General features: G+C 40.1%; 2 protein-coding genes across 5 annotated transcripts in view; one reads left to right on the top strand and one right to left on the bottom strand.

Annotated features, from left to right (window-relative positions):
- Positions 1-10,418, bottom strand: part of ANGPT2 (angiopoietin 2) — a 70,373-nt gene extending 59,955 nt beyond the window's left edge. For all 3 annotated transcript variants that reach the window (XM_006024490.3, XM_006024491.3, XM_006024492.3), the window contains exon 1: positions 9,638-10,418. In XM_006024490.3, coding sequence (XP_006024552.1) covers positions 9,638-9,925 — 288 coding nt within the window. In that variant the 5' untranslated portion in view covers positions 9,926-10,418. The remainder of the gene's footprint in view (positions 1-9,637) is intronic.
- Positions 1-18,444, top strand: part of MCPH1 (microcephalin 1) — a 206,897-nt gene that overhangs the window by 129,583 nt on the left and 58,870 nt on the right. The window lies entirely within an intron of this gene.

The following is an 18,444-nucleotide window of genomic DNA, read 5'->3' as shown; positions in this document are numbered from 1 at the left end:
TTGGGTGAGGCTGTAGGGGTTGGAGGAGGCCTCATAGGGACCCCAGAGAGTGTGGGGTGCCCTAGTGCCAAGAGGGCGCAGTGTCCTCATAGGGACCCCAGAGGGGTGGGGCCCCAGCACCTGAGTGAGGGCACAGTACTTTAAGGGGGAACCCCAGTGGTATGGGAACCCCGGTGCCAGTGAAGGCGCAGTGCCAGTAAAGGCGCAGCTTGAGGCGTGGAGCGCAACCAGTGGGTTGCGGGCGGAGAATATAGACCCCGGGTTGTGTGTGGGGCACGGAGACCCCAGCCCCAGAGAGGGGCAACTTTGTGAGGCCCCAGTGTGGGCATGACGAGCCCCAGAAGGGGGCACTGCTAGGAAGCCCTAGCGTAGACGTGGCGAGCCCCAGAAAGGGGGAGCACACTTTAGAGGAGCCCAGCGTGGGCCCAATGAGTCCCCGAGAAAGGGGGGGACTATTGAGAAGCCCAAGGTGGGCATGGCGAGCCCCGAAGAGGGGGAGCGCCATATTGGGAAGCCCGAGACGGGCGTAGCGAGCCCGGCCATAGGCTAGTGCGGCAACACCCCTCAGACAGAGGCAAGGTGCTGCGGTTGTCCCTGAGGAGAGGGGATAGCAGTGCGGCGAGCCTGGATCAGAGAGTGTACCCGTGCGGTTGGCCTGAAGGACCGGAGACCCGCTAGAGGGTCCCTGAGCGGGACCACACTTTTAGGGAAGGCCCAGAGCGGGCTTGACGAGAGTCCCAGTGAGGAGCTGGGTATTAGAGAGAGCCCGGAGTGGGCTAGTTTACAGGAGAGGAGGCCCGGGAGAATGGGTGTGTACCGTGACAGACCAACGTCCAGCACATCAGCGAGGCTTGGGGCGTGGTATTAGGGCTTGGTAGGAGCCACGCGTAGCCTACAAGGGTAGGGTGCCTGGGGAGCACCCATTACACCGGGAGACCCCAGGGGGGTCCAGGCATGCAGGAGGACAGAGGTCCCGAGTAGCCGTGCCCAGGGAGTCATAGGCAGCCTCCCAACCTTATATTTACCAGCAAGACGTGGCGGGTGAGAATAAGAGGGTGTCTTGGGCCGGCCTTGACACAGAACGAGGGACCTCGCGGAGATCACGGCCCTCCTGACGGACCCTGCCGTGACACAGAGAAACAGAGATTTTGCTCTTTTGCAAAGAGCTCTCTGCGGGATGGAACTCCAGCCTGCCAGGGGCTGGGAGTGGGAAGAGGGCAGGGGGCATCATGTGCATGTACTTGCACATGGCTGCCAGGCAGCCTGGAGAGCAGTTCATGCAAGTAAGTCTGGCTGGGAAGGGGGTGTGGGGATTGAGGCCCCCATAGGGAGGGAAGGAGGGAGTTGGGCAGGACTGGGGCTGGGGTAGGGTTGCTGCCCAGCCTGGCAGTGTATGGGGCTTGGGGCCTGGGACCACAATGCTTGGCCAGAGGGCCCCAGCAGGGAGTGGGATGGGGCCATGGGTGACTTATCCGGGGGGTGGGGCATAGGGTTGGCTTCCCATAGCTGCATGCGCTCCAGGGGAGGCAGGAGCAGGCTGCCTGCTGTGAGCTTGGGCTCCCTGCCCTTCTGTCCTCCCCAGGTTCTCCACAGCCCAGCAGGCGGGACCTAGTTTGGCAGGGCAGAGCAGGGCTGAGTGGGGAATATCCTTGCCGCTGTGAGCCCTGTGCCGCCCTGGTGATATGCCACCTCACCTGCCTGCCCCAGAGCGGCAAGGGGCACAATTCCACACTGCTCCCCACTGTTGCTGAGTGCATAGGGGGCATGTTGCCAGGGCAGCATGAAGGTTGCTGTGGCAAGGAGAAACAGTGCCAGATTTAGGCGTAAGCTACTTAAGATACAGCTTAGGGCCTCACAATATGAGGGGCCTCTAAATAAGGGGGAAAAAATTTACTCGGTATCAAGTTTTATAATAATCAGTTGGTAGATAAAGGACATATGGGAAAACGACTCGAAATACAGACATTTTCATTATAATATGGCAAAAATATACATACATTAGATTATTTTTATCATATGGGGCCTCTTAAAATGAACATAGTTTAGGACCTCAGCATGTCATAATCCAGCACTGAGGAGAAGGGTCATGCCAGCTCCCACCAGGTCCCACCCACTGAGTTGCAAAGGCTCCAGGGAGGGTAGCAGGGCAGGGAGCCTTAGCCTGCAGCAGGCAGCCTGCACCCAGCCCTGCCCTGCACAGTTCTGTAGGGTATGTGCTCCACCATTCTCCTGGGAGTGCACACAGCAGCAGGGAGCTGGCCTCCCCTGCTTGAGCCTACTGCAGACAGCCTGTATTCCTCCACAGGCTCTGTTCCAGCTGTGCTTCCCACAGGGGAGGGGGAGCCAGGCTCCCCACTCAGGCTGCAGGAGCCTTCTGTGGGTGGCAGCCAGGACTCTGGCGCTGCTGCAGAGGGCATGTGGCTGTGGACCCAGGTCCCTGACCCTGTAGCCCTGGCAGCTGGGGGCCCCCTCCAGAAGGGCTGGGGTGGGGGGTGAGGGGCACCAGCAGGGCCTGGAGGGCTATGGGTGGGGAGTTAGGGGCACTGGCGGGGCCGGGGGGCCTATGGCTTGGGAGTGGAAGGCCTGGACCTGCATTCTGTTGAGCTAAAGGGACAGGGATAGCTTTGATATCCCATGATACCTATACATTTTGGTATTTGATGTCGGGTTATTTAGAATTTATTTACTATAGTGATTGAGGCACTAGTAAGCTTCCAAATTGTTTTAAAATTGTAAATATAGCAATAAAACATTTTTTATATATATATAGCGGCCTTTCATTTTAATTGTGCATTTTGCGGTTTTTATCAGAGAATTTGCAATTTTATATGAGAGAATTTGCGATTATTTATTTATTTATTTATTTATTTATTTTTAATTTTTTTATCAGGGAAACCCAGGATCCCTGCTGATCAGTAATTTTTTTTCAATTGTCAAACAGTATTTGTGGGGGGATGGTAGGCCAGCTAGGTTAAGCCATTTTACTCTGCATAATTACCATACTGATAGATTACTTGCAGTTTTTAAAAATAAAATCCTCTGACTACCTGCTTGGAAACATTTCCTGTTACTTTCTCTGGCATTTCTTTTATTATTGCTTTTTATAATTTTCTGTATTTTAGCTTTTTGTTGTTTTGAGAGCTCAGGAATTTAAAAGCAACAATACGTAAAGGACTCTCTCTTGAGTTTGTGTCTCTGAACCCTATTATACAGTTCAGTACTCTCCAAGCTCTGAAAAGCAATTTACTAATCAATTGTATATCTGTTATTAGATTGCTAGAATTACTGGATTTTGCTAATGCATTTGCATTGCCAGGTCTCACAGGCATCTGATAACACTCTATTCTCTGTCTCCTCCTATCTATCTATTGCAGCCTAAAATCTGCAGCTTTCCCAAACAGCATGTGCACCCTGACCGTCCATAGCTTTTTACAAGGTAGATTGATGATGGTCTTGAGACTGAGAAGCTTTCTTTGTCTGAAGTGTAACTAATTACTGTCCATAAGGGGGCTGGGATTCCAACCCAATTCTTGAACCTGGCCAATCTGAATGACTGCAAAAAGCTCAGTGTAACTACATGTCAGGTTAATTTCCTGTTTGTAACTGAGTCCCTCCTTTGCCTATCTTTTGCCACCCACTCAACCCTATGGTTTAGGAATTGTACTGCTGAAGTTGCCTGCTATAAAAAGTTTAAATAGCAATGCTAACTACAGTAATTTCATCAGCAGTGCTGACAAATTTGCACCTCAAGTTCAAATTCCTTTCCCCCTGCATGTTTTCTTCCAGTCAGCATAGACTTGAAGGGGTGCTGATTCAGGTTGTTTGAAACAATTAATAGTGCACTGTGGTGCGTCTAATCACTCCTTTCATAGAGGTTAAGGTTTTCCCTTCTGTTGCAGACCTTTAAGCAACTAATCCATAGTCTGAGACTGTCTTCCAAATCGTTTATTAGCAGCCTCTGTTCATCCAGTTTTATAATGGCATATCACATGTTTTCTTCGGCAACTTGAGTACTGACACTGTGATGATGCAGAAAGAATCATTTCATTCACATCCCATGCTGGCTTTCAGCTAAAGCTATATAAACCCCAAAAAGCACAAGGTTCTTGTATATAAAGTATGCTAAAACTTGTCATGTATAATGCATGTATTCTGCTCTCTGCGCTGAGCAGTCTTGATTTACTGTATGAAGTGGTTATGAATCAAATAAGGAAAAATGCAGTGAACTTTTTAAAAACCCAAATACCATAATACCAAATAATATATTAATACCATATATGCATATGTACAGCCATTGAAATTATTAATCTTTAAATTTTGGAGTTATGCATGTACCCTCTTTTCTGCTTTATGACACACAGCATGTGTCTGTAGTTGGGGTGGAAGTTGACAGAGAATAATAATCACACAAATAATACTGATTATCGTTCTTGATAACGTACAAGGAAGTGCTAATGCAGTTGTCCCCCACATTCTCCAATCCAGGGACAGCAGTATTGACCGAATAACATTCTGGGGTGACATTATGTTCTGCTTTCCCTGTCAACCTTGTGTGTTGGTTTTTTTTAATTTTCTCTGACTGCAAGCAACACTTGAAGGTTCTTGCATGCAACTTATTTCCTCATTGCTTGTTAGTTGGGGACAACTTCACTTCACCCTGCATAATAATAAAATACGTGTCAGAGCAGCATACGTGGCAAGTTAATGTCCAGGAAGGACACAGTGTTGAAAGTAACTGCACCTCTTCAGAAAATAAAGATTAAAGCTCTGTTTATGAAGGTTATGCTATTTGGCTTAAGGAGAAGTTTATGGTGGAAGTGTATGAAGTGGGTACATAAGCAGGAATTTATTTTAATGAGACATTAATCTTGGAAATTGTCCATCAGTCATTTTCAGTCACCTGTTAGATGCACACCTAAAGAAAGCAAGACAGTTTAGAGGTGAAAATGTCAGTCACAAATGGGAAATGGCTTCCCATTGTTGCTTTGACCAGCCATATATATAAGTCAAGACACAGTTTGAGTAGGCAAGTAAAAGTCTATGTTTTGAATGCTTGAGGCAGTTATGTAAAGCAAGGGCCTCTTTACCACTACAGACGTTGCCTTTTACACTTGCAGATAGTAAATTCTCAAGATCATTTTTTTTTTTTTTTTTTTCTTATAAATCAGCACAAGAAAATGTCTGCTCCTGATGTGGCTGGGTTCATTATGTCATATGGTGTCATATTTGTTTCACCTTAAAAACAAGAAGTTTGCAGTTGTAGGATGACTGGTAATGGTATCAGCCTTCACAATATGATCTCTGAGCATGTGGGGGAATATAGTTTTAAAGCATTTCACTGAGATGCATCTACCTGACTTATATTAATTAATTGCATAGTTAGATAATTTTATATTGGAAAATTTATACTCTAACATGCACTGTTGTCTCAATATATAAAAGGTATTTTCTTTTTGTGTCCTGCCAGTTCTCTTTTGTTTTATGAATATGTAACTGATATATGGAATGAGAACTTTTAATATATAAGTGAAAACAGATGCATTACTTAAGCAAAGAATGTGCTTCTTAGATTCAAGAGTCAGCATCATCACTTGAATACTGCAAAATACCAAACGGTCAACTATATTTGTCCCTATGTATTATTACACAAAGCTTGGTTAGACTTGGAAATATTGAAGGTGTTCATATTCAAGGTAGTGTAAACTATTTCATAATATCGTAGATGCTAGTATTACAGAAATGGTGTACGAAAATATGCAAGTGTTATGTACTTGTTCTTATATAGCCAAAACCCAAGAACTTGTTTTGCTCAGAGAAGAAACATTGGCTAATTGAAGTAATTAGGAATTACACAGAGCCAAAGGGTTTTTACTTACAGAGAAGACAAGGAACCATTGTTTAATATTGTCCCAAAGGGCTGCACTTCTTCTAGTACATCAGCACCCAATAATTACCCACCTTAGGTTCAGTATTGGCTGAACTTAGTTCTTCTGTTGATCTTGAACTGAACTCTTCAGGCCCAGCCTGCTTCCTAGGATTCCATTTTGTTCAGGAGACAAACTATACAAAATAAATTATCTACCTGTGATGTACTACAGTTAAATAACATATTGTCACAAACCGCTTCTAATAGCATAGGCTAGGAAGACGCAGCAAATTTCTTATATATCCCTCTGGATGGAAGGATCTCCTGTGTTATGGTAGCAAGTTACAAAGCAATGAATTAAAGAAAATATACAAGTATTTTAGTGTCTTTTTCTCAACCTGGTATATATGAAACTCCCATGATTCAAAGAAACATACCTACCATTAACTTAAACAAAACTTCATGTATTCATTGACTTTAAGAATACGGGATTGTGTAACAACATTTGCAAGCTCATTTCCCTTAACAAAATCCAAAGTAGTAGTAGCTTGCAAGCAACTTTTGCAGGGTTTCTCAGCTGTTTCCTTTCTGTCTTCCTCTGCCCTTAATTAGTTTAAAATCTAAATGCCCACAGGGGTTTTTTTTCTTTCTCCCTTTCATAAAATTAAGGTAAATAAATCCAATTTTACAGTGTGTAAACTGGTCTCTGGGGTGGAAAAAAGAGAAATTACCTTCAAATACAGTGCTACACCATTTAATTTAGGTGTTTCTTGACTTTTTTTTTGCCTTCACTGTAGCATCATTTATTTTCTCTTCGCTGGAGTAGGTGGAAGAGTGATTTAATCTGGTATGGCAGCTAAATTCTTGTTCACAATTTCCTAATTAAATGATCACTTTAAATGGACACTTAAAAGAGCTGTGTTTATAATAGTACTGTGAATTAACACTACAGTTCTAAGCAAAGAGGTTGTGCCATGGAAAGTAACAGGCAGCATATTAATTTGTGGCAACTATAAACCAAGTAAAGATCAGAAGAGAATCTGATCCTACGTAACTAATTTTCTTACCATTGTGTTTGTATCTATTAACTAGAGACAGTGTACCTTTCCCAGGCTTTTCCATTCATACAGCCCAGTGTTCATTCAGAAACACATTTCCTTTGGTTGATGGATTAAAGGGGGGAAATGTGAAATGTTTTGGGACGTGCAGTACATACACTTGGAACTCAGTTTATGACATTAATTTACATAAAAAGCTTGTGAAATTATTTTAGATCTTGTTACCCTTGCTTCAGAACAGACAGGTGCTGCCTGTTTGCTGGGATTTCCTGAAGAAATAAGTTTTCTGAAAACAAATTTTGTCACTTTTTTTTTAAATGAAAGTACATTTAAATGTTCAATGTTAGTTCTAACTAGTTGAGCATTGAAGCTTTATTTTGTCTAACTTGGGCTGATTTTACACCCAATAATATATATCTTTATTGAACTCTGAATGTGAAAATTTGAGAGTGATAAAATGAAGGAAAAAAACAAGCATTAAGCTTGGTAACAATTTTCAGGATTACTGTTTGCTTTTTGCATCCACTTAGCAGATCAGTTGTCACTAGCAAAGTAAATCTCAACATAAGCTGACTTTCTAAGGTGTTCTTTGTAGATACAGTCGATAGGATAAAGAACAGGTGTTAAAGCAATGAAAGGTAAACAGACATTTTTTCCGGATGGTTCACTGGTAAATGTAGAAAGAAGCAGGCCATTCTAAAACAGGCGTTTGGAAATATGGAAATATTTGCACAACTGGCACCAATAAATACATCATATTTGTCTCATAAGAAAAATCTGTCTTTTGAATTCTTGATGAATGTGTTAATTCGCTTATCCTGTTCTCAGTGACTGACAGTTTGACTAAGGATGGTAGAATTTGCTTACAGGTTTTGGTTTACCTAGTGTCACCTAAGTAAGCAAACACAGTATAGTAACTGGCATTTAGCACAGAATTCTTTGTACATTTGCTGTTTATTTTAGGAAATGGCTTACCAGCTGTGTTGATTAGGCTGTTTTACTTTCCATATTTTTCATCTTACTTTGCACATTGTTAGTGTTGATCTTAATGTTCCAATGGTAAGCATGGCTTAGATAATAGCTAGGGATGTAAATATGCTTGCAGAAAAAATGTTTTCCCTAATAAACATGAAGCTAAAACAAAAGAGGGGTGAACTTTCAAGCCAAAAAATATGCAAATATTCAAGCCAAATCTGAAAATTCAGGTGCCTACAAATAAGCATCCTAAAAAAACCCTCATTATTTAGCACCTAAATATGGATAGGGCAGTGCATTTGAAGCACTAAAGTGCGAATTTAGGGATTAAGATCTAAGGCTACCTTTCAAATATGTAATTATACATTGTCTTGTGCCCAGGAATGTGACTGTTATATTTTACGCATTCAATTACACTAGCTGATTTTACAGGAGAACTGTGTGTGTGTGTGTGTGTGTGTGTGTGTACACCTAGATGCACAGGATGTATACTCAGACTGTGTACTGTCACTGTATACTCAGATAAAGTGAATCTGAATGAAAGAATGTTATTTCACGCTGATGATTCATTATGACTTTTAAATATAAGAGTAAAGAAAGCAACTTATGTTAAGAAAGTTGAGTTACCTTCCTTTAGAATTCAGAATGATTTTTATAGTGTCATTGCAGCACAAGGAATACTATGTGCATCATTACATTATGATTATTATGTCAGTTGCTGAGTTCAATCATCAGAGTACTTGTTCCTAAGAATGTAAGTATCATTGTGCGTGAGATGTTGGATTTGAGCTAGACTGTGCAATTAAGCTATGCTTCCTTCTATTAATATTAGTATTTCTGTAAAAAGGTAACTCATTTGTACAGAAAAATAAGTATTTTATTAGTGTCGTATTAAATTGCTTTCCCACTCTTCATGTAGGAATGAATCAGTGTTGCCATTTTTAGGATATATCTATGCTGTTTTAGCTCAGAGATTGCATTGAAGCTATTGCGAGGGAAGAAAGATGCCTTGTGGTAGCTGCAACAAAAAGTTTCCCGATCCCTCCCCCACCACCACCCCCCCAAAACAGCTCTTTGTTAACTATACTTGAGTGGAAATGTTAAAGGATGCAAACAACTTCCGTTAGTAGAGATTCTTGAAATTCTGTCATTTCACTAAGTTAATTTCACAAGTCAGATCCTGAACATACTGTTTCACAAAAGTCTTCCTAATCATGGTTCACATGTAAATCTCTGTTCAGTGTTTGCACAACATGTGCCCAAGTAAGCTAACATTATACAGTTTTTAAATAGAGATAAGCTAGCTGCTGTCAGTTATTTGTAAATAAGTAGCTGATCAAGTTTTTCCTGTTTCTGTTTTTGCTTATGAGTTGTCAAATATGCCAGCAAGCCTGTGTGTGTGTGTGTGTGTGTGTGTGTGTGTGTGTGTGCGCGCGCGCTAATAATTATTTTAATTAAAACTGAGTGTTGAAACAAGCTGAGCAGCATACATGTAGGGTTTTTTTCAGAACAATGTAACTATATTTCTCTTACTAAACTAACATTTCTGCCTGATTTCAAAGTTAACTTTTGGCTGAACAGCTTCATTCAGAAATGTTGTCTACACCATGCATTACTTGTTGTCAGTTTTGTGAATTTACAAACTACTAGAGCAGAAAAAGAAGAGGCAGTATAAATGTATAATGATATACATATAATATACACACACATCTTTAAAATAGGAATTACATAGTCCTACCTTCATTAGCCACTGAGTGTTGTTTTCCATGATGTTTTCAAGTAGTTGCAGTCTTTGTACTGAGTCGTCATAGTCTAGTGGCGCATCCCTCTGTACTGCATTCGACACATAGGAGCTAGAAGATGAGCGGCAGTTGTCCGTCTCGGGCAAAAGAAAAGTATAACTGCATGACCCATGCTGAACTTGATACTGCTTTTTGCCTACAGTCTCCGTGCTTTTACGAAAGGAAGTATACCCTGAAGCTAAGAAAAGATTGCAGCTCAAAATACAGTAAACAACCAGCCGCATTTTAATTCCTATGGTAACCCAGTAAATCTAAAATATTTCAATATGTTTAACAAAAGCTCAGGTTATAGAGTTAACCTGCCCTAAAATTCAGTGCTCTGTTGTCATGTGCAAAGTAGTTTGAGAGAGGGCTGAGTTTTCAGTATCCTAGTTGCAAACTTGAAAAGTGCCGTCTTCTCTCCAGTCGTTCCGTAATCTGTCAGATGCGAGCAGGCAAAGCAGTCCCGTCTCAACTGCTAGATGTGTTAGTTTCAAAAACAAGCTTTAGTTTTTCTTCTGCTTGTCTCTTAGCCTTTTTTACAGTATCTGAATCAATCACTTTCCTTTCCTTATATGATAAGTTGATAAGAGTACCCAGACATGTGTAGCTTGACTGCTCCTCCCTCCTGGCTTATCCGTTATCTTCCTGTGGGGGGTGTCATTTGCAAAGCAGCAGGAAAGTCAGAACGTTCTGCTAGATACTGTATAGTCTGCTACATAAAACCTCTGGAAAAAATCGATCAATTAGAGGACCCCTGTGAATTTCTTAAGCACAGCTCTAATTAAGAATTTCCTAGACAGAGAAATCAGTTCCGATAGCCTCCAACTATGTTTCCAGAGTGAGCTTGTAAATTATTTGTAGAGGTGATTTTTTTTTTTTTTTTTTTTTTTTAAAGTTACGAAAGTTCCTTTGTTTGTTCCTCTTGAAGAAAAATTCTTTTGAAATAACTCTCAGATCAGCACAGCTTGGTTTATGTTTAATACTTCATATAAATAAAGAGGAAGGCGCTTTTCTAATCAGACAGAGGCAGGTTTCAGCTTGCTGTTTCAGAAAGAAATAATGCCTCTTTTTAAGTGCTAAACTCCCCATTCAACATGCTATGCTCTTATATGCCCCACTGTACCCTGGAACTGAATGTGTTTTGATTTCATAAACTTTTTAATAAATGAATGGCAATGCTAAATAGTAGTCCTTTTATATAAAAAGTTAATCTTTTTTTAATTTTTTTTAATAAAATCAGAAATCAGGCAGACTGAAAAAGGAGGAATAACTTTTCAGTGGCAAGAACAATTCCCTGGTATGCAGCATGGGAGCATTGGATTTTCTTTATTATGCAATCGTATTAAACTAATATTGTGCCCAGGTACAATATTTGACACACACCTGTCAAAAATAGGGTTAAAAGCTCCTGAAGCAAGTATCGTAATCGTACAATGCAGCACACAGAAAGGAGAGGGAGCCTCCTGTACAATGCAGTGATCAGTTATCCTCCAAAACCATGAGATCGCTAACCAGCTAAAAGAGCCTGGGAAAGAGTTTGATTTCACTGAAATCTTGGAAAAAATGACCTCTCAATTGTAGAAAATGTTTTCTGGAAACCATCATGCTGGGAAAGTGATTTGTGAGGCAAAATTACCCAGTGCTTCCCTGAATCTGGACATGATGGCTGGACTTCCCTATTTAGAGAAATGTATATTATACTTAAATTTAAGAAAATATCTCTATTATAAAAGGTGCTACATTAACATGAACTGGAAACCAAAATCTCTCTCTTATCCATAGCAACACTTCAGTGTATACCCTATGGACTTCCCTACGCAATTTTTTTCTAAGCGATTTCATACTATTCTACTTTCTACATATACTTATTGTATAACGAGGCTGTCAAAATCAGAGAGGGGAATTGGAACCCCTACAAGGTTCTCTAAATGGTCAGAATATTTTAGTGTATTCCATACTTTTAGGATTTCCTTTAAGATAAGAGTCTCCAGAGCTGTAATCTAGAAAACTCTGATAGAGGCAAAACATGCTTGACTTCTGTCGGTTCCAAGGCATGTAAACCAAATATATCACACTTATTTCTGGGGAGGGTTCATCTACTATTGATCATTTTTTGAATAAGAGGATATAGAGATATCTAAAACTAAGGACATGGTCAAGGATATTTTTTGTAAAATCAGTCTAGTACTAGTACATTTCTTTTTGGCAGAGAGAGAGTCTGCTTTTTATCTGTGTATCTGTCCAGCTTGCTTTTGCCCTAACAAAGCAAGTAAATTTAACAGATACCCTGAGGCCTTTTTGAAAAACCTCTAAATTTCTCTGAAGTTTGGCTTGTCCTTTCAAAGTAACCAACAGATTAAAAAGTAGACTTCCTTCTATCTATATAGTCTCCTTTTCTAGAGAAAAGTTTATTGTGGTACCCTTCAGTGAGTCTATGTGATCAGATTTAGTGTTTTAGGTTCTATAGATATCCTAGGTTTCTAACTAGACAAATTTAGATATATTAGGACATTTCCACTCATTGTAAATAGTTTGGATTAAAGATGAAATAATCTGAATAAATATTTCACCTTTCATCTTTAAAGGAAGTACTTACACATTCATAGCCTGGCTCTGCCTTTTTCATTTTCCTCTAGCAGTATATCCAAAACAATGTAGGATCTTAGTTTGAAAATACTGGGGAGGAAAACTTTTTCATTAAGTTCTTCTGATTTTGCTCTGACACACGAAATGTATTTATCAAGAATAAAGAGGAAAGATTATCTTCCTTTCTTAGATTTTTTTTTTATGCAACTTATTTTCTCTCTTTAGTTAGGCATTGAAATGAAAGATGTAAGTGAAAAGTGTGACCTCTTAAGGGCTTTTATTGTAATTGGGAGAGCTGTTTATTGTGAGAGCCATTATCTCAAGAGAGGGGCCCTGAGAAGTTGTCAGACAAGGAGATGGGCAAAGGTTTACACTTTTCTGAGAGGATTTTTAAGATTTTTGCCAAACAAAACCCTTGTCACCTGTAAGCACTAAGTTTAGTTACATTGTTATGTGCCAATGCTGACTTCATCCCTGATATCATCTTTGCATTTCAGTTTTGCTGATTTTTTGCAGAGATGAGAGGGGCTGGAGCCATGTCTTTTAAGGGTTGAACCTGATTCTTTTTCATCAGGAACTGCGGGTGTGTGAACTTGAGAGTCCTTCAGAGGGTAGAGGGGCCAGGAGCAAGATTGGATTTAATGATACTTGGTACATCTTGATCCTCTACCAGGAGAGAAATCTGGTTGTCTTGAGTACTGCAAGGATCAACCAGGATAGCATTTCTATTCAGTATAGCATTAACATGTGTCCATTTGCTATAGTGGATGCAGGAGCTTTGGGAGAGGGGGTAAGAAAACAGAGATCTTGCCCAGGAGTGCTGTCTGGTATCTGTTGGAAACAGTGGCCCCTTCTGAAATCTGTTGCTGCATACACTGTAGGGCATAACGTTCTCTTTAGAGAAACACTCCAGTGGTCCCACTCAAAGAAGGATGGCTTTTTTTCATCTGTGCTGTTTGCAGTAGTAATGACTCGAATGTCCCTTTTAACCAAACCAGCAAGGCCTTTGCTATATCACCATCTGGATCAGGCAGACATAATCTCTGTTCCATTGTAGGGATCTTTCCCCCCACATACAAAGCCAAAATAAAGTATTCAAAAAACATTCTCCTTGCCAGCAAAATAATTACAACATCCCTTTAACCCTACTTTGGAAGTTGGTGCTGCATTTGGCGCATCTTTTTGTATGTTGTTTATACTTTTTGCTCTTGTCATCCCTTTGGGACTTGCTTTCCCAGCTGTAGAGGAGGAAGTGGTCTGCTGTGCCTCAGGGGAACCATAGGAGCCAGAGTTCAAAGAGGATGAAAGCGGGAAGAATCTGAATTTAGAAAGCTAGTGTGAAAAGTAATGAAAGTTTAAATACATTTTTGTCCTCAAAAGCTCAAAGGAGGTTGGAGTACTGCCTTCTTACTGAACCTCTGAGGCGTTAGATAAGTCTGGCATCCTTTTTGGAGGGCAGGACTTACTCCATAACTACTGAATGACATTGACCTCTTGTCAACAGTGCAAGGGAGCATCTCTTTGTTAGATTGTCAGACATGTTAAAAATAGGAAAAATTTGAATGACTTGGCATGGGGTTTTGTACAGTCCAGTACAAATTTCAGTAAAAATGTTTCAGATCAGTTGTTTCCTCTGGATACTTTTGTTTGTATTTTTCATTTTTGGTTTTCTTAGGTGCTTTGTAGATGAAGGGGTCTATTTAAGATAGTATATGGTGCAGTATATTCTCCAAACTGCAATAGTGAAGTTTAGTCTGTGAATTCCTGATTGCTTTTTTTGTTACATATATAGAGTTTGACATAAAATAGCAAATACTAGCCCAGTATATTTAAAGTACAAATTAAATCTTTCCTTTAAAAAAAAAAAAAAAAAAAGACATTCATTCTATGGAATTCACCTTACAAAGTGGTTGAAATGTATATTTTGTCAAAACTAAGCTTTTAAAGCTTATTGCCAGATGTGCTTCAGGCAATTTCCTTTCCTGAGAGAGAGTAATTTCCCTTACTTAACCAACCCTGTTTTTATTTCATGCCATATATGAATAAGTTGCTTTAAGAGAGAGATGCCTGGATACCACTCACCCTATCTTTCCAGTTATCATTTTACTTACAGCTGCACAGCTTCTGTTTGACAGGCAAATACAGAGGCATTTCTGTGAAATTTTTGATGCAAGAGTAAAAGTTTGTAAGCAATGTTAGAAAATGTTGATTGTCTTAAGTCTGCAGATTTTTTTTCACATATTTATATTAGCTGCTTGTTTTCTAGATAAGCTGATTCTCATTTTAAAGGGGGTTTTTTTAGGGTTTTGCAGTGAAACCAAATATGACGCAAACTAAGAACCAAACTTCTTTATGATACTGTTTTAAACACTTCTTAAAAATTGCCGTTATATGAGAACACTAAACTTCAAGATCAAGTGTTAGATGAGAATAAAATATCTAAAATCTTGTAATAAGCTTTTAAATCATAAACCCTTCTACATATAACTGATATTTAAATGCCAGACATTTTGTCACTCTTTTATTAAGACCTCACCTTTGGATTCCTGGGTCCTTTTAAATTGCTAGTTGATAATAATTCCATGTGCTGACTCCAAAATATTTTCTTTTGGAATGATTCTCAGGAACAAAATGCCAACAAGGACAAGATTTATGAAATTTCAGTAGTAAAAACAATGACCAGGATTTTTAAATCTAATGGACTGAAAAACAGTCCACTAAAAACATGCCATCTACTCTGTGGTCTCATTTCTCCCTACAAGAGTAAGGAATGCTTTTTTTATAATGAGCTGAAATGAATTAGTATATTTCCCTGATGACCTGTAGCTGAAGCAAAGCCAGCTTTCCCATCTTTTCTGTGTAATAACTTTGTATCCATTTATCTAGTTTATTGTCATGCCCATCATTTTAGTATCTGACTTTATCCATGTAAGATCTATATCTACATCAGTTATTATGAATTGTATTAAACTCATTATGTAAACTAATGACATTCTTAAAATAGGTGTGTTGCAAGCTGCCTTTTTATGTGCCTTTTTGTGACAAGAAATACTTCCTTTAAATACCCTCGCTGTGGGAAGTAATTTGGAAATGTATGTTTTTCCAATCCCTAACCCTAGGGATTTAATTAATGCAAACAATCAATTACAAATAAGAAATCTTTTTCTTCTGGCCTAATCTCCCTGACTTGCATGTTCTCAGTTACTGGAATTAATTTACTTTTTACCTTCTCCTTTTTATCTGTGCAAGACCTTAACTGATTTTTATTACAGATCTGAATGATCTCCTTCCTTTCCCCACTAATGTCCTCTCTGTTTTCATTTTTGTACATAATATTGATTTTTCTATTTCTTAATCTCTCTATCTTACCTTATTCCTTTTATACATCTAATTTTCCACAACAACCTTGACTTCTTACTATCTGGTTATTTCTTCTCTATGTACAGATAGGCTACGCCACAAAGAAGAGGTCCTTTAACCTGTATCTGCCTCTCTTTTCCTTTATTTTTAAGCTTTTTAATGTACTATTTACATCCCTTGCCTTTCCTACATCCCCTTTATTTTGTCGTCTTTTTATTCTCTTGTACCTCCTCTTACCCACCTTACTAGTAACCTCTTTTTAAGGGTTATGGGTAAAAAAAACTAAGGGTTGTCTGATCAACATTTTGGATGCCCTACCTATGCCCTGCATAACTTTATTTTTGACATCTTATTTACCCTCAACTTCCAGAACACATCTGCTCCTGGTTCTCTCATCTTTTTTTTTTATTTCTTTAGCATCTTTTTTTTTGTTGGTTTTCCTTTTACAGGAAGGCGTGCTCTTTTTTTTCCACATTTATAGTATCAACTCTTTCTTGTGAGATGACACATCTATTTGCTTGAATATCCAGCCTCTATTTCAGCCTGCCTGTCTGGATGTCTCACCATAAGTTGAAACTTACTACGGCCAAACTGACCTATGTATTTTTCTTGCTAAACCCTTTCCCAGTCCTCTATTCTCTACCACAGTTGACACTGTCCAGTTCACTTCCAGTTGTATCCTGGGGGTTATTTCTGACTTCTTCCTCTCCTGTCTCCAAATCCTATTACTTTATCTTTCTCCTCTGACTTCTGTTATGTCCTGTTCTTAACACCCTTATGCAGACTGTTATCATTGACCTCCTTCAGCACTATAACCACATCATTTCAGCCCCCCCTAGTGCTATGCAAAATGCAGCAACTTAAATCAGCCTGGTTGCTTATGAAGCTGATTGTCAGCTTCAAACAACCTCTGCTTCCATCAGTTCAAGTCCAAGCTTCTTGTCCTAACAGTAAATATTAAACTACTTTCAAAACTTTACATAACTGCTCTCCTCTGCTTATTTCTCTGTACCTCATTTTAGTGTCCTTTTCCTCCCAGCTCACTCCTTCTGTTCCTCCAGTGATGTGAGCTTTATTTGTCCATTGGTAGCTTCTCAGAAAGGTTTGGTTTTTTTGGCTTCATCCATGCTGCTCCCTTTGAGTATGTACAGGCGTTACATTTAGATGGACCTAATCAGGGTTAGGTCGATCTAAAAGCTTAATTGTACAGGTGTGCAGTGGGCTTAAATTACCCCCAAAATGGTGCACCCAAGTATGTGCACTAACTTAGATCGAGATTGCATTAACCTGATCCAAGAAAGAGTTAACCAGATCTTCACAACTGCTGCACACCTCACAGTCCAACCCAAGAGTTGGAAAAGCCCAGCTGCTCACCCCAGTCCTGGGGCTGTGCTATTCCTCACCCCTGCCTTCCCCTAAACCTGACTAAGCTATTTTTGGCTCCCCAATATGCTCCCTGACTGAGCAACCCCCTCCACTTCTCTCCCTACCATGGACCTACCACCTATCAAACCCCCTTGTAGACCGTCTTAGTGTAAGCCTCCTACATGTAGACTGGGTGTGATGAACACTTGTTCACACCCTTTATGAATTTATTTAAACATCTGTTATGACTATCTGTTTGGTGTTTAGATTCCCTCTTATGTCCCAATTATGACAACTACTGGAATCTTATTAGCTACTAACTAGTCAGTATACTTAAGTGTGACTTAACCTTATTACCAGCAAGTAATAAGTAACTTTGGCCATTCTGTTAATTTACTCCCACTTTTTCCTATTCTTAATTTCTGCTTGTCTTAAGTTTCAGTACATTGACTAGGAAACTGCCCCTTCTTTTTTTCTATCTAAAATGTGCTTAATTTGTTGTTAATACCTTCTTAAAACACATAAGGAGTATTTATGTTAATTCTAATTGAACTTGTTAGGTCACAAGTCAGGCAATAATAATAAAAAACATACAGCAAGGGAAACCTGTATATCTGGGATCTGTATGTGCAAATTCGTTCTTACGCAATGACCCTTTTTATACCAAAAATTTAATATATGCAAGGTAAATTCACTCTATGCGATTAGTGTGGTGGAAGCCCTCACTCAGCTGCTTTGTGCAGTGCATTGTGAGAGTGACATGCACCAAAATATAGTCTCCTGTGTGGATCTGTGTACCTCGCTCGTTGTCTGCAACATGTTTCTGTAGTTGTCATCCCCATTATGATAGTACCCTGTGCTTGTGTGTACTGTCTGCTGCTGGTGAGTTCCAAAATTGGCTTGTAAAAGTAATAGAAATGGGTCTGGGGGTCAGTACAGTTAAGGTCTTGGAATGTATCCCTATTTTTTACATTATAAATTGGGTTCCCTTTATGCAAAAGAAGATACCAGGTAACGTGGGGCCTCTGCAAGACACGCTAGGAAATCTGGTTGTCGCACCAGACGACAAGGCTAACCTATTTAACGATTTCTTTGCCTCCATTTTCCTGAGCAGGGACCAGATCAGCCCATCTGCCAGGACCCCCTCAGGCCCTGGGGGAGGCGCACCCAGGTCTAGGGTCAGTCAGGACCTAGTCAGGGAACTTCTGGAGGGACTGGACAAATTTAAATCAGCTGGTCCTGACGACCTCCACCCCAGAATGCTGAGGGACTTAGCAGAGGTCATTGTGAGACCCCTGGCATGGCTTTACAAACACTCGTGGTGCTCTGGTGTGGTGCCAGAGGACTGGAAAAGGGCCAATATGGTTCCCATTTTCAAAAAAGGGAGGAAGGAGGACCCAGGAAGCTATAGGCCAGTTAGTCTTACCTTGATCCTGGGTAAGCTTTTTGA

The sequence above is a fragment of the Alligator sinensis genome, unplaced genomic scaffold, assembly GCF_000455745.1.
Source record: "Alligator sinensis unplaced genomic scaffold, ASM45574v1 scaffold1012_1, whole genome shotgun sequence".
Classification (NCBI taxonomy): domain Eukaryota; kingdom Metazoa; phylum Chordata; order Crocodylia; family Alligatoridae; genus Alligator; species Alligator sinensis.
The sequence above is the reverse complement of the archived record's forward strand: the minus strand, read 5'-3'. Positions and strand labels throughout refer to the sequence as shown.